The 16,642-nt window shown below is 43.6% G+C and overlaps 1 protein-coding gene across 1 annotated transcript in view; it reads left to right on the top strand.

Moving 5' to 3' along the window:
- The first annotated feature begins 1,659 nt into the window (after window positions 1-1,659).
- LOC148183268 (E3 ubiquitin-protein ligase RNF38-like) overlaps window positions 1,660-16,642 on the top strand; it is a 47,169-nt gene continuing 32,186 nt past the window's right edge. Inside the window, exons 1-5 of the mRNA XM_088061374.1 lie at window positions 1,660-1,739; window positions 2,623-2,665; window positions 3,643-3,804; window positions 4,905-5,011; window positions 14,990-15,074. Coding sequence (XP_087917500.1) covers window positions 1,660-1,739; window positions 2,623-2,665; window positions 3,643-3,804; window positions 4,905-5,011; window positions 14,990-15,074 — 477 coding nt within the window. The remainder of the gene's footprint in view (window positions 1,740-2,622; window positions 2,666-3,642; window positions 3,805-4,904; window positions 5,012-14,989; window positions 15,075-16,642) is intronic.

The following is a 16,642-nucleotide window of genomic DNA, read 5'->3' as shown; positions in this document are numbered from 1 at the left end:
ATAACTCACATCCTTAGTGGACATAGCTGTGACCTATTAAGGGCAAGGCTGGTCCCACTCTTTGGTAATTAGCACAGTTGCAATTTATCAAGGGCAAGATTGCCTTCAGCAATATATCTATTCTCTTAGAATCTGTCCTCCCATGTATTTGTATTTAGCTAAAACCTCTTTTGCCCGTTGTCACTTGTCCTTCTAGCGTGCACCACTATAGGGAGCCTGGGTCCTTGTTAAGGATCAAATCTCTGCAGGTATTGGAAAGCCACTGTTAGATTTCCTTCCCTGCTCCCCTGAGCCTTTTCTTCTCCTGGCAGAAAAAGCTCAGTTCCCTCAAGCTCTTCTAATAAGACAAATGCTCCAATCCCCTGACCATCTTGGTGGGCCTCCTTTGAACTTGTTTCATTTTAATAATGTCTTTTTTTTTTTTTTTGTATTTGAGTGCTAAAACAGGATGTAGTATTTTATATGAGGTCTAACAAGTGTTGAGTAGAAGGTGGAAAATCATTGCTCAATCTACTAGCTGTGCTATTGTTTGTTAATACAGCCTAAGATACTGCTAGCCTTTTGTGCTGCTAGGGCACGCTGTTGTGTTCTGTTCAGTTTGCTGTCTAGCAAGGGCCCCAGGGCCTTTTGAGCAGAGCTCCTCCACAGCCAGTCATTCCCCAGTCTGGATTGTTGCCAGGGGTTCTTCTTTCTCAGGTGCAGGACTTGGCATGTGTCCTTGTTGAATATCATTAGGTTCCTATTGGCCCATTTCTCCAGCCTGTTCACATACTGCTGTATGGCAGCTTTACCTTCCAGTGTATGAACTGTTCCCTACAATTTGAGATCAGCTGTAGACTTCGTGAGCACGTACTCTGTCTCTTCCAGGTGACTGATAAGGTTGTTAGAGGATGGGTACCTGTGGTATACCACTTGTAACCAGCATCTTGGTAGAGTTATAATCCATTAGCCACCATGATCTAAGCCTGATCATACAAACATTTTTTTTATCCATCTAGTTGTCCAACCTTCCAGATCGTAACATCCAATGCTGGTTTTGCATTAAATTGATTATGGTGATGAGGAAAAACGTCAGCCACGGAAGTGATTTTTTCTGTGAGGAGCACTGACAACTTTCTCCATGCCTGGGAAGACCAATAGCTGGGTATCTCTGAAGATGGGCACACCACTAAGCCAATTAGAAAAGCTGAACACGCCTCTATGAATAATATTTAACAAAAAAAAAAAAAAAAGCCGCGGAAAAGTTCTTACTTCCTGCTCTCTACAAGAGAGTGAAGGGCCAGGCCGGGCCCTGCCCCGGCGCGGCCACCGGGCGGAGGGGAGTTGCTAGGCCCCGGGAGCGGCCTTGGGCCAGGCCCCGCTGGGCCCCTGCGCGGCAGCCAAGATCTTGCCGCTGATAAAGCCGTTCCGGTGCCGAGAGCAACAATGCGGCTGAGATCAGCGCCGGGAGCGGCCCCTGCGCCAGTGCCCGGCAGGGATCACGTGACCAACAGCGAGAGGCAAGTCCCCGATGCAAAGCCCCGATGAGATTAACATTTTCAGGGCTCCAGAACTCTATCAAATCTTTTCAACTAATAGAGCTTGAGAACAGACGAACCTACAGGTACCAATTCTCTCCCGAATCAGAGAACAAGGGAAAAGTGAAGTGAGGAGAACAACATGGCGACACCAAGGTCAGTGGAGAAGGCGGAGGAAGAGAAGGTGCTCCGGGAGTCGGAGCTGAGATTCTTCTGCAAGCCGTGATGAGGACTATTAAGACAACAGTTTCCCTGTAATTTATAAAGCGTATTGGGGGGGGGGGGATGGGATGTAGTGTTCACCCACAGCCCATGAGAACTGGCGAATGTAGATGTTGAAAAGCTGTGATCTGACTTGAACAGAGAGACAGAGAGAACTTTTGCTTTCAGAGACAGAAGAAGAGGACCCTTTGCTTTTATATTAGAACAGTTCACCCTTAAAAACTGTACCCTATAAGCTGAAATGGCCCACGAAAGCAGTTGTGGGAAGATTGCAAAGCACAGGAGGAACTTCATGATTGCAGATTCCCGGCGGGCTGCTATTTGTGAAAATTAAACCAATGTTTGAAAGTTCACAGAGACTCCTCTCCCTAAGTGAACTGAAGAAAGATTCTTTTTAGAAGTGATAAACTGACTGGAAAAGTCCCAGGTTTTTTCTCTTTACGTTGTCAGTGGGAAGGAAAGAGGGGCTGGGGGAGGAGAGGTGTTTTAAGGGTTTCTTTTGGTTCTTATAATTTTTCTTTTAATAAAGTTTTCTTTATACCTTTTAAAGTTTTGCACTTGCCTTACTCTTATTTTCTCCTAATCCTTATCTCAACCTCATGAGCTTTATTTTAACTGATTTTTTCTCTTCCTCTACTCAATTATAGCAGAGGAAAATGAGTAGATGATTTTGTGAGTGCACTGGCATTTGGCCAATAGTCAGCCCGCTACACTTGTTTACAAGAATATTTTGAGAGATGGTGTCAAAAGCCTTGCTAAATTTGAGGTGAATGACATCCACTGTTCTCCCCTTATCCACAATTCCAGTCATTTTATCATACTAGAAAATCTGGTTGATTTTCCTCAGTATAGCCGTTCTGACTTCCTTCTTCCATATACCCAGAAATATGTTCCAGGAGGACTTCATGATTTTCCAAGGGACTGAAGTAAGGCCAGCTGGTCTGTAGTTTCCCAGATTTCTCCTTTTTTGATGATGAATAAAATTTTTGCTTTTCTCCAGTTGTCACAGATCTCTCCCTATCTCCATGATCCTTTAAGGATTATAGCAATTTGGTAAGGACATCAGCCAGTTCTCTCAGCACACTTGGATGTAGCCCATCTGGTCCCATGGCCTTGTATGGATCAAGTTCTCTCAAGTAATAAATCTCTGACTCGATCCTCATCCACTGATAGCGGTTCTTTTCTAGATTCCTCTCTCTGCCCTAGTGGCAAAAGAGGGAGGAGATGTTGAGGGTTATGGTCACTGTCTAGCAGTCATTCTCTTCTGCACCTTTCTTTTAACACCTTTCCTCTACTCTGGCATAGGTTTTTCATGGGCTGCAATCTGTCACAAAAATTTGCTCTTGTGTAGGTTCTTTCATGGGCTGCAGTCCTATCAGGAAAATCTGCTTTGGCATGAGTTCTCAATGAGCCACAGTTTATTTTGGAAATATCAATCTGTTCCAGAGTGGGTCCTCCATGGGCTGCAGGGAATATTTGCTCTGATGCCATGGAACACCTCATCATTGTCCTTCTCTGACCTCTGTATTCCCTCTGCTGTTTCTCATTCTTTTTTTCTTTCCTCCTACTAACCATCCAGCTATTTTTTCCCTCTTTCTTAAATAGTTTTTCACAGAGGCACTATCAGCACTGCTGATTGGCTCAGCTCTGACCTTCAGTGGGTAGGTCTATTGCTGAGCCAACTGGAACCAGTTGTCTGGCTCAAAGGAGCCCTTACCTCTTCCCACAGAGGCTACTCCTGCAGCCCCCTGCCTCTGCTACTAAAACCTTGTCACAAATACCAACTCCATAAAATTTTCACATCTCCTCAAAACATATAATTGGAGTTGTGTTTTTTTGGTATTAAAAAATAAATATTAAAACTGTTTTCCTATTAATACAGCAATCTGTATGTTTCTTTTAGCCACTTCAAAGGATAGACAATGAAGTAGAACTGCTTGGAGAGCATCTTCCTCTAGGAAGCTTTACCTACCCTACATCACCTCATCCACCAACATTGACTTCCTCAGCTTCTATCCAATTCTTAACCCACAATTCTTTACACCAAGAGGTTTCATTTGGAATAGTAAGTATTGGTTTTGTGCTACATCCTCATGCATGCTCAGTTCAATGTCTTGATCTTTGCTCTAAGTTATAACCATTTTATTGAAAATGGCATTTTTGCAATTTAATTTCATTAGTGGCTGCAGCTGTGGAAAGTCAGGGTGTTTGGATTTTAGGGTTAGACTTACTTCATAGAGTCTGAGGGCTCAAACTTGGAAGAATGAAAGCATGGCTTATACCAGTGAAAGAACTCCTGTATATATGTTGTTTAAAATTCTCATTCTTACCCAACCAACTACACAAGCTGGCACATTGTGGCAAGTTGAAAGCCCTTGGCTTTTGGTTTGCAGCATGTTTACCAATTCAAGTCCTGCCTGTCCAAACCAGCTGATATACAAAGCCTTACAAAATGCTTATTAGCTAGCTGTACTGGTTCCATCCAGGACAGAATTAATTTTTGCAGTAGCCATGAGGAGGCAGAGCCTGAAGCCATGTGAGCATGGCTAGGAAGTTCTTCTGTACCACCTCACATAAATTGCCAGGGGACTCTGTCTGCTGACAAGAAGGGTGTGGCTTTCCAGTGGAACAGAGCATGGCAGGGTTGGGAACCCATCCACCACTGTTCACTGTTGCCCAGGGTCCCCAGTGAGCATTTTTGCATGTGAATCACCCTCTTTTTTATATAATTTTGTTATTAATGTTGTTGCTGTTACTGCTCATCTTCTTATTCCATATCTGTTTCCAGTAAATTGTTCTTATCTCAATCCGTGATCTATGCCTTTTTTGCCTCCCATTGGGGGTAGGGGAGCAGTTCATGATCTCTTTAGTGGGAGTACTAAATTGGGGAATACAATTCCTAAACCCCAACACTAGCTTACAAGGGTTTCTGGTTAGCATTGTTACTTTTTATTTCCTGCAGGATAGTATAATTGTATATTACTGATGAGATTAGTTGGTCAAAAAAATTCTTTTTTAAAAGACTGGTACTTTTTGGCTTGGACAGGGCTAGCTTTTTTTTTTTTTTTTTTTTTAATAATGCCTTATTTAAAATGTATTTCAACACTCACTTTTCATTTAATTTCATTATTAAATAAGACAAGAATTTTTTCTTCCTTTTTACAGCCTTACCCACCTTTTATGCCTCGAAGACTCATAGGGCTGAGTAGATACCTATCACAGCACCCAATACCACCATACTCGTACCATCCCAGTCTATTACCATATGTGTTGTAAGTCCAAAGCAGATTATACTCATAGACTATGAAATAACTCTGCAAGCTAGTTGATCCCCTCAATATTTTTTTATGTTTGGCCTCTATCACAGGTTATAAACAGTTCAAACAATCCCAAGGAATAAGGAAGCTTGTAGCTATTTTTAAAGTTTCCAGTCTATTTAAATGAGTGAACAGTTTGATGATAATGTAGTTTGGGGATCTTCTATGCCTCTTTTTTCTGTTGAAATCTCCTTCAACATATTCAGTGTAGAATGATTGCACTTTGTTCTTGGATAACAGTTGAGTTATACCCATGGTTATATTCTAAAGTTTACTTATGTAGGATAAAGATCTAACATTCCTTAAACAAACAAACAAACAAAACCCAAAAAATACCCCAGGTAAATAAATTTACTCTTAATTACTGAAATATAATGAGGGGAGTCTTCCTGGGTATGTGTGTGTTTTGGGTTTTTTTGTTTGAGGGAGTTTCTTCCAATAATCTGTTACAGCTTTTGAACTTCTGCACCTGATTAACCATTTCTGAAAGAGAAGTGATGGTAGAAGTAGCATTAAGGGATTATCAGTAACCTTTTAAAGTAGATCCCATCTGCTGTAGATTAGATGTGTGACATGGAATTTATTCTTTGTATGTTCTGTTTTGGAAATTAATGCAAAATGCTTGGAAAATGAAGATTTTTTTTAAAGGTGTCATTGATGGAGATAATCCAACTTTGTCATTTGTTGTTTTGTCACAACATCTATAATTTCTGACTGCTGCTTGGCTTGCATCAAAGTAGCACCAGGATATATGACTCATTGAAGTTTTTAAATTTTGCACTGTGCATTTTGACAAAGTCTGTTCTGATATTATAGTTGCTTGTCTGTTTACTCAGGCAAGATTGCTTGTGTGTCACAATCATTCCTGATTAATTTATGGTGCTGAGGATTTTTTATTTCTATGGTTGTGCAATAAACTTTGACACATTATTATTCTGGGATGGTAATGCTTTTTTAACTAAAGAAAAAAACAGAAAAATCATGTGCTTTTCCCTTTATATCTGCAGAGGTTCTTCTCTGGCCAAATCCATGTTATATGGGAATGCATAGTTTGGTCTGCTGTCAGTGTGGAAGTTAGCCCAGTACTATGTTGTAATTATCTTTGTGATGTGCATTAATGAAAAGGAGACTGAGGGGTAACCCCTTCAGCTTCCTGAGGAGGGGAAGTGGGGAGGGAGGTGTTGATCACTTCTCCCTGGTATCCAGTGGCAGAATGCATGGGAGCGGTTCTAAGCTCTGTCAGGGGAGGTTCAGACTTTGCATTAGCAAGGATCTCTTTACTGATAAGGTGGTCAAACACTGAAACAGGCTTCCCGGAGAGGTGGTTGATGCCCCAAGTCTGTCAGTAGTTTGGACAGAATATTTGGACAGTATAGAGAGTTTTTTAGCAGATGGGGGACACGATATATTAGTAAAGGCCTGTCTGCACAAACCAGCCTCTGGGTTAAGTCGTAATATTAAGGTCCAAAATCCTTGAAACTTGCCTGCAGAAAGTAAAACAATATTCCTGTGTACAAGGATAAGAATGTAAACTTGTGTGTACTAGCCAATAGCAGCTTGCTCTGCCCGCAAACCCTGTAGAACCCTATAAAAGGTGTGTTAATAATAGAAATAAACAGCGTTCACAATTACTTCTGTGAAGACTGGTGAATAGCTCGGGGGTCCTTCAAGATTTGGCGCTCCGACCAGGGACACCCCTGCGGGCAGAGGGGCTTTGGAGTCAGTGGAGCGGATCTGGGCGTTAGACGTCGCGGGCTTGGATCGGTGCCGGATAGGCAGCCTGAGCGCGGTGAGACGCGGAGCGGTAGTACGTGGAAATTCAGGCTGCTGGGGGGGGCCCAGGCAAGGGCGTAGTAGAAGGGTCGCAACCTTCCCCCTTGCGGTTTGCCGTCAGCACGGAGGCAGAGTTTGTGGCGGTGAAAAAACTGCTTCTCAGTATCCTCGTCAAACGAGGCGAAGCAGCCAGGGAAAAGGACCTGGATAAGCTCATTATATGGGCGAAAAATCGTGGGCATTTTGCAGTGCCCTCACTGCTTTTTGCAGTGGAAGAATGGATGGATGTCGGGAATCTGATGTGGGATACGACCATCACGGGAAAGAGTAAAGATGTAGTAGCCCTCGGTTCAGTTTGGAAACTTGTGTTAAATGCCCTACGGGATATGAAGGCAGAGTCCTCAGTAGCAGCAGCTGCCATAGACGCTATGGCGCCGTCCGAGACGGACGCGCCGCAATCACCCCCTGCCGAGTCCGCGAGTCGTTTGAGTGCATTTTTCGGGGTTGGGCATGTCCGGCCAGCGAAGGGGCTTACCGGGAAGCAGTGTAGCACCGTGTCGGAACTTTTAAAATCCCAGGGGTGCGCCGATGTGGCTCCGGCCGCGCCGGCGGAACCCTCTGCAGCTCTGGCCACGCCGGCAGAGCCTAAGCCGGAAGTTACCCTGCCGAATGCGGATGTAGAAATGACGGCTCCCCCGGAAGGAGTGGGCATCAGCTCCAGCCAGGCGGAGCCTGATACGTCAGCAGAAACGAGAGCCACAAAGTACAAACCGAAGATCTACCCTTCGATGCCATCTACCGTTCACTGGGGAAGACCGCAGGACATCCCTCTCCCCTCCGATGATGACATCTCTATGCACTCCGATGACGGACGGCTTGCAGCAGGAGCAGAGCCAATTGATGACAACGCAATGGCAAAGAAGGAGCTACTGGGGTGGCAACATCAAATAGAGCAGCTCGTGCAGCAGCTCCAAGCTCGAATTGAACAAACCCTATATGCGAATAAAGCACAGCCTCAACAAGAGAAAGCAGCCCTGCAGCAAACACCAAGACAACGAGCAGAGTCAGTTCAACAATTACAGGATATGCTGCATCCTGAACCATCTGCTCCACCTTTGGAAACACTGTCAACACCACAACCTTGTTCTAGCTCTATCACCCTGGAGGAAGAGAGCAGAAAACACAGAGCACAGCAGAGGTGGTCCGGCATCATTCAAGATGCAATTCTGGAGGGAGAATGGCAAGCAGCAGGGGCAGTTGCTTGTCCCATTTTATATGATCAGCAAAATCCACGTTATGAACAGCATGACTGGAAGATCTTGCAGCAAGCCAAAAAGACAGTTACTGAGAATGGCATCAAATCCGAAGCTGCAAACACTGCATTGGACTGGCTGTTTACCTCTGATGTTAACAGTCCCATAGACAGCCAGAATCTCGCACGTCTGCTTTTAACTCCAACACAGCTTATGGTGTGGGAGAAGGAATGGAAAAGGTTAGCAGTTCTAGAAGCCAATCGACCTCGAGATCAAAATGATGTATTGTATGGACTTAATCCTGACATGCTCACCGGTTCAGGAGTTTCCAGTCATATGGCTGTACAGTTAAACTACCCTCTTGCAATGCATCATTTGTCTGCACAGCTCGCTCATCAAGCCTTTAATGCTGTGCCTGATTCAAAACCTCATCCTTCCTTCACAACAATACGGCAAGGCCTCACGGAACCGTATCCTCATTTCATCGATCGTCTGTCAGCAGCCCTTAAAGCTCAGAATGACATGACTGAAGAGGCAAAACAGAACATGTTCAAACTGTTAGCTTTTGAGAATGCCAACTCGAAGATAAAGCCTATTCTTGCCACACTCCCAAAGCAAGCAGACGTGGGAGACATGCTAGATATTGCCCTGCAAGTAAATCAAACGCAACAAGGACAGCTAGTAGCCAATGCTGTTGCAGAAGCCATCAAGCCAACCACAAGTCTGATTGCTGCTGCTGTCAGCAAGCTGGGAAGTGGATGCAAACCCTCCCCCACACCTCCAGGCATCTGTTTTCGATGTGGCAACAGAGGGCACTTTCAAAAATTCTGCCCAGCTACTGTGTGGTGTGATCACTGCCAGACAAGCAAGCATGCTACTTCTGTATGTCGCTTTGCAAAAAACATGATCAAGAGCACGAGGAGCCGCCGTGCGGGGACACAAGTTGCCGGCCCAACTCTATTCAGCAGCTCAACCCACCAGCAACACAGGGAAGCCTGGGAATCGATTTGGCAGCATCAGTAGATGTCACACTCATCGACAGCAATGTCCGCAAAATCCCAACTGGAGTTACAGGACCTGTTTATTCTGCTACCAGTGCACTTGGTGCTTTGTTGATTGGGAGATCATCTGCTGGAGTTGCAGGACTTATTGTTCTCCCAGGAGTCATCGATGCTGATTACATTGGTGAAATCCAAGTGTATGCCTACACTCTAGCTCCTCCACTTACAATCAAAAAGGGAACAAGAATTGCTCAATTGGTGTTGCTTCAAAAGGTGGCAACTGAGAAAGACATTTTTCGAAGTGCTCCTGAACGCGGAGCCAAAGGATTTGGGTCAACAGGAGACACAGTGGTGAATCTCATTCAACAAATGAGTCATCAGCCATTAACTGAAATCACCCTGTGCCACGGATCAAAGCAACAAAGAGTCAAGATGATGCTAGACACGGGAGCTGATGTCACCATCGTCAGCCGAGTCTGGTGGCCAAGAGAATGGCCTCTCCACAGAGCCTTAAGCTCGGTACAAGGTGTAGGAGGATACTCCACACCGCTGAGAAGTGTACACCCGGTCCAGTTTCGATTTCCTGAAGGACAGACTACCACCTTATGTCCATACGTCATGCCTTTGCCTGGAACCCTTGGAGGGCTCGTTGGTCGAGACGTTCTCAGCCAGCTCGGAGCAACACTAACTCTCCCCAATCAATCGCCTTTTCGGTAATTGCCACTGCTGACAGGCCGCCAACCCCAAGGATTCAGTGGAAATCTAATGAGCCTGTGTGGGTTGAGCAGTGGCCTCTATCCCAGGAGTGGCTAGCAATTGCGCATGAGCTTGTCAAGGAACAGCTACAAGCAAAGCATATCCAACCATCGCTCAGCCCATGGAATACTCCAATTTTTGTCATCCCAAAGAAGTCTGGAAAATGGCGATTGCTGCATGACCTATGCAAGGTAAACGACCAAATGTGGGCAATGGGAGCGTTACAACCAGGGATGCCCTCTCCCACAATGCTGCCACAAGAATGGCATCTTCTAGTCATAGATCTGAAAGACTGTTTCTTCACGATACCCCTGCAGAAAGAAGACACAGTGAGATTTGCCTTCACTTTGCTGTCAATCAACAAAGAAAGTCCGTTTCAGAGATTTGAGTGGGTGGTCCTTCCACAGGGGATGAAAAATTCTCCAACAATGTGCCAACTGTTCGTGTACTGGGCACTGACGCCTGTGCGGGCCAAGCTCTCCCAGACAATTATTTATCACTACATGGATGACATCTTGTTTTGTCAACGTGATCCATTCCAAGATGAAGATCTCACATTTATCACCGCCCAGCTCGCAGCAAAAGGCTTGGTGGTTGCCCCAGAAAAAATTCAAAGACAAGCTCCATGGAAGTACCCAGGGTGGATTTTGACATCTTCATCAGTCCACCCACAAAAATTGGAATTAATCACTGAGATCCACACCCTTAATGATGCACAAAGGCTTGTTGGAGATCTGCAATGGGTACGATCCATTGCCGGTATCCGAAATGATGAGATAGCACCCTTAATGAGCCTTTTGAAAGGTACAGACCCACAAGCTCCGATTACCCTTTCGGCAGATCAAAAGAGCTGTCTCATTTATCTAGGGAAGAAACTGCTTTCAACACTAGCAGACAGAAGATTGCCAGATGTGCCTTTGGGACTTCTGATTTGTAACTACTCTGTTGCACCATGTGCTATCACCTTCCAGTGGCCTGCTTGGCAAAAAGAGAAAGGGGGAGAAGGCCCATCTAAGAGCCGTCGAGGTGCCAAGCAGCCTGCCAAGAAGATACAGTTAGCGCAATCAGCGAAGAAATGTGCAGAGCCTCTAGCGATCCTTGAGTGGATTTTTACACCGTATACACCACCAATGAGTATTTGGCAGAGAACAGAAGCAATTGCTTATCTCATCAAAAAGGCGAGAACACGAATTGTGGAAATTAGTGGTGCTGAGCCGGAACATATCAGTCTGCCAATAACAATAGAAAATCTTGAGTGGATGCTGAGACACTCAGAACCAATTCAATTAGCGTTGCTCAGCTATCCAGGGACTGTACACAACAGGCAACCTAGCGACCCACGCCTGCAGATTATCTTAAAACAGCGGTGGTTGCAACAGCCCAAAGTCGTGAAGCAGCCAGTAAAAAGCCTTACAGTATACACGGATGCAGGAAGTCGGCGGAAAAAGGCAGCCTGTACCTGGCAAGAAGACTCGAGTTGGAGAAGTTAAATTTTAGATGGAGATGCACACGACTCATTGCAGACATTAGAACTTACAGCTGTCGCATGGGCACTGTCTCATTGGCGAGACAGTAAGCTGAACATTGTATCAGATTCATTGTACGTGGTAGGAGTGGTACAACGTATTGAAGACGCTCTCATCAAACCACCAGATAATAAGCGATTGTGTCAACTATTTTTTCAAATCAAAAGAGCTAGAGGACAGAAATGAGCCCTGTTGCATCATTCACATCCGCAGTCATCAAACAGAATTAGGTCTCGGAAAAGGCAATGCAAAAGCTGATACGCTTGTCAGTCCTGTTGTAGCAGCACCAAGAGACTCTTTCGCAGCTGCAAGAGAGAGTCATGCTCTCTTTCATCAAGCCGCAAAAGCCTTGCAGAGACAATTTAATATCAGCTTAACAGATGCACAAGGCATTGTAAAATCCTGTCCACAGTGCAGTCAATATGGAACCACTCTAGGCTTAGTCGTTAACCCTAGGGGTCTTCAAGCCTGTGAGATTTGGCAAATGGACGTAACACATGTGCCTGAATTTGGTCGCCTCAAATATGTACATGTTACAATAGATACCTTTTCAAAAATGGTTTGGGCCACTGCACAAGTAGGAGAAAAAAGCATACATGTAATTCGACATTTGGTAGCGTGCTTTGCCGTAATGGGAGTTCCGAAAGAAATAAAAACAGACAATGGGCCTGCATATGTAGGAACACGAGTTTCTCAATTCTTACAAAGATGGGGAGTCAAACATGTAACTGGAATTCCCCATGTGTCATCTGGACAGGCCATTGTAAAGAGAACCCATAGGACCCTAAAAGAGTACTTGAATAAGCAAAAAACACCAGAACAGTTAGACCCTACCATTCGATTGCAGCAAGTGTTGTTCACTCTAAATTTCCTCAGTTTAGTTGGGGATTTAGAGCAACCCCCGGTGGTCATTCACATTAGTCAAGTAAAGATGCAAGCTACCCCAGAGGTTAAGTTATATTACAAAAACCCAAAAACAGGTATCTGGGAGGGACCAAGTCCATTGCTATTTAACGGGCGTGGTTACAGTTGTGTTTCCACAGATACTGGACCGCTGTGGGTGCCTGGCCAATGGACCAAACCAGCCACGAAGGATCTGAGGAACAATCAGAACGTTGATGCCCTCAGTCAATCCCTGATTGGCTGTCAGCTGACACCACGAGAACAACAAATGTTTCAGGACTGAATTGTGTCAAATCATAGTCTGTTTGTGAGAAATTCCTGTGAAGATCTGAGAAGAGTGCAGAGACTATCTAATTGTGCACGAAACAAATTTTAGTTGTGTGTTTACCCTTTTTGCAAATTGCTTTCACGCTTAGACTACATATATACCAAAGCACGTGTGTTAAAGTAGATAGATAAGAGTTAAGATAAGAAATTTAGTGTGTGTAGCGATTATTATATTAGTATAAGGTATAAGTATTCCCCCTTCAAGAGCTGGCGTAAGCATCTTTGAAAGTTCACTTAACGATCAAAGTTTTAGCCGTGAGTTTGCAAACATAACGCCATTTGCATGGGACAAACTGCTTGTGGTAATTGTGCTGTGTGTAACCCCAACCAGCTGTCTGCTGACTGATATCCAAAAGCGACAGAACATATGGGTCACCTTAGCACACCTGACCGGTCAAAAATCAATGTGTTTGAGCCTAGCTACCCCTGGAGATCCTTTTCGCACCTGTCTCGTAGGAGTCCCTGAATGGGATCCTCCAGCCTTTAGAGGTTTAGTTAGCAATGAGACTCGACTAAATCGATCGATAATGCTGCAAGAGTGCAACCGCACCATTGGCTTCACATCTAGACAACTTGAAGCCTGATGGCAAGCAAAAATTATTGAGGTTCTTAATGTTACCATGAGACCCCCAGAAGAGTTAGATCTGCTAGGTTCCACCAATACCTCAGGTGGATGGATGATGTTTGAGCCCCCAACAAAAAATCATCCTGACAAAGCAACACAGCGCTGGGCTACAGTCAACCCCATAGTTGATCTCGTTACTGCCACTGAGAGTAAAGCTTTTTACTCACGATGCAATCTCACAGGACAACTACCAAAGCGCTTACCTAGTTCCATCTTCCTAGTCTGTGGGGATAGGGCATGGAATGGAATTCCTGCTAGTCCACATGGAGGGCCATGTTATCTTGGGAAACTTACTTTGTTCCACCCAAGCTTACATCAATTGCTGAATGTGGCTGACAAAATGAAAATCAATAGACGGACCAAGCGAAGCCTAAATGAGTTACAGTGTAATGATGTTAGAAACCCAGACTTTTGGAATCGCGGTATAATATGGGCAACCTCCTTCTTCATTCCAGGAGCAGCTGCCGCCAAAAGTCTAGCCACCCTAAAAAGGCTCGCTTGCTGGACTAGGAAAGAATTAAACTTAACATCCACAATGTTGAGTGAACTTTCAGCCGATGTGAGTAGTGTACGTCATGCAGTATTACAAAACCGAGCTGCAATTGACTTTTTGCTCTTAGCGCAAGGACATGGTTGTGAGGAGTTTGAAGGCATGTGCTGTTTGAATCTTACTGATCATTCAGTTTCCATCCATAAGCAACTACGCCAGCTACAGGATAGGTTACATGCCCTGAAGGAAGATAGTAACCCCATTGAGAGTTGGTTCGCCAGCTGGGGCATCACTGGGTGGTTGAAGTCTCTTGTGCTAGAGTGGGGACGAATGCTATTTATAGGGATAATGGTGATAATGCTTGTAGGTTGTATGCTATCTTGTGTTCGTAGAAGTGTAGTACAAGCCGCATCCAAGGCCTGGTTTGTGCAAAAAGGAAACGGGGGAATTATAGAGAGTTTTTCAGCAGATGGGGGACACGATATATTAGTAGAGGCCTGTCTGCACAAACCAGCCTCTGGGTTAAGTCGTAATATTAAGGGCCAAAATCCTTGAAACTTGCCTGCAGAAAGTAAAACAATATTCCTGTGTACAAGGATAAGAATGTAAACTTGTGTGTACTAGCCAATAGTAGCTTGCTCTGCCCGCAAACCCTGTAGAACCCTATAAAAGGTGTGTTAATAATAGAAATAAACAGCGTTCACAATTACTTCTGTGAAGACTGGTGAATAGCTCGGGGGTCCCTCAAGAGGACAGTGCCCTTAATAAGATGCTTTAACTTTTAGTCAGGCCTGAAGTGGTCAGGCAGCTGGACTAGATGATCTCTGTGGGTCACTTCCAACTGAAATACTCTATTCTATACTATCCTATTCTATTCTGAGTGCTTGAATGCTTTTGTATTAGGGAGCTAAATTAATTTGGGTTATTAATCTTCATTGATATATAAGTCAAATTTAAATCTGGAAACTGTTCAGTATTACTATTAACTATGTGATGCAGGCTACCAAGAGATTAATTTCTGTAATAACACTGAACCTTACTGTAAGTATGAGGTTTCATAGTAATATGCATGCAATTTAAAAATGCAATACAGCAAGTACCAAAAAGTGATGCAAAAGTCTTAATTATTTTAATTCGTAATTTAAAATTTAACCTTTTACTGATTCTTAGAATTTCTTGATTTAAGAAGGATCAATAACATAACTCTACCTCTGACATATGTTTGCAGGCTTTCCTTCAGGAAGATTTTGAATTTTACTGTTGTTTGTTCTTCTGGCAGATCATTGCTTCCAGTGACACCTGCAGTTGGACCAGCTTTCAGTTTTCAGTTGGATGTGGAAGATGGAGAGGTAGAAAACTATGAGGTTGGTGTGTGAAGTACAAATTCATGAGGACCAGATGTTAATACATGAACTTCGATGGTTTTTGCTTTTCAAAGACAAAAATCGGATTAAATAAATGTAATGTTTATGAAGACAGAATGTAGAAACATTTTTCCATACTAGGTTCTAACACTGGATGTTAGAAACACCCTTACTTTGTATGTTACCTTTCCTCAAATGTATCCTTTTAGATTAGCAATGCTTAAATTCTTCAACTTTCTATTCTAGATATGACTCTTCTTTTATACTTTTTATTTTTTTTTAAATATTGACCATAAATATTCTAATCTTTTCAATTTGCTATAACTTAGTGCTTTTTATGTGCCTCGCTATCTTCACAGATCGGTGTTAACATTGTAGGATGAGTTCAGGTAAACATGCTGTTGACAAGAATCTCTTAATATTTTCTCTTGACAATAAGGAGAGCACAGCAAGTCACATATTTTGAAATTAAATGTCAGTCAGATAATTGAGAGCTGATCCCAGATATTGTCTTTGCTGCTTCTCAGGCTGTTGGGATTCCCATCAGATTCTGTTGAGCAGCCCTCAGCTGCTGCCTGTCTCTCCTCATGTATCTATTTTGCCTTGATTCTGCTGAGACATCTTTTTATGCTGTTGCATAGCATTGGCAGTGTAATGACAGGCTTTCCTATAATGCTTATTGTGCTAGTTAAAAGGAGCATCATATTGTAGCTGTCATTTTGGACTTTGGGTTTTGGGCTATTTGAGAATCTATACTTTTTGCATCTTTAATCAAATCTCTTCTGTGCTTCAGTTCTCTATCAAGTTTATACTGATGCTTTTCTGCAGGCCCTCATGTGAGAGCAGAAGTTATTTACATGAGGATCACTTAGGTACAGTGTTCTACCTGTATGAGTAAAAAATTTAAGCAGAAAGTGTCTCTATTCAGTTTGATGTCATGCCTTTGTTTCCAAAGGCTCAGCATAAAATCTGTGTCTCAATTCAGTTAGTCCAAGAAGTGGAATGTGAGTAAAAAGTTGTCCCTTTAAACTCTTGGACACATAGAGCTAGGCTCATTGCATATTCCTAGAAAGCAAGTTTGTCAACATTTTCTTCTGGTTACTCACACAGCTATGTGGGGGATGGGGAAAAGAGAATTAACTTCCAAAGTAAAACATGTATCAATCTGTGAATACAGTTACAGAAGTGATTAACCGTTAGGTCATAGATATTTGGCAATCCCAATAATATGATCTTATTCAGTTCAGAACAATTCATCAATGATCAAACTTTGAAAGACATCTGTGTTGGATTGGTATTTAAGAAACAAAGGGAAACACCTAAGGAAGTTAAAGCTGCTGGAGGCTGATGGGAGTTTTTCTCCTGGCCAATAACTGGCCATTTCTGAGAATTGACAGTAGTTTTGACCATTGAAAAGTGAGATCAACCTGTGAACACCACCCTTTAAAACCTAAGCCCAGGAATTTCTTGTTCTCTTTGTTTTCCAGCTTTTGAAGAGGTAACAGGGCTCTGGTTCAGCCACCTTCCCCCAGGCCGGACAAGGCTGCAGGGGGAGCGGGGCTGGCTGG

Source organism: Pseudopodoces humilis, chromosome 12, assembly GCF_049639895.1.
Source record: "Pseudopodoces humilis isolate 2021_Gansu_Grassland_sample_001 chromosome 12, ASM4963989v1, whole genome shotgun sequence".
Lineage (NCBI taxonomy): Eukaryota > Metazoa > Chordata > Aves > Passeriformes > Paridae > Pseudopodoces > Pseudopodoces humilis.
Note: the sequence above shows the minus strand (reverse complement) of the source record. Positions and strands in the feature narration are given on the sequence as shown.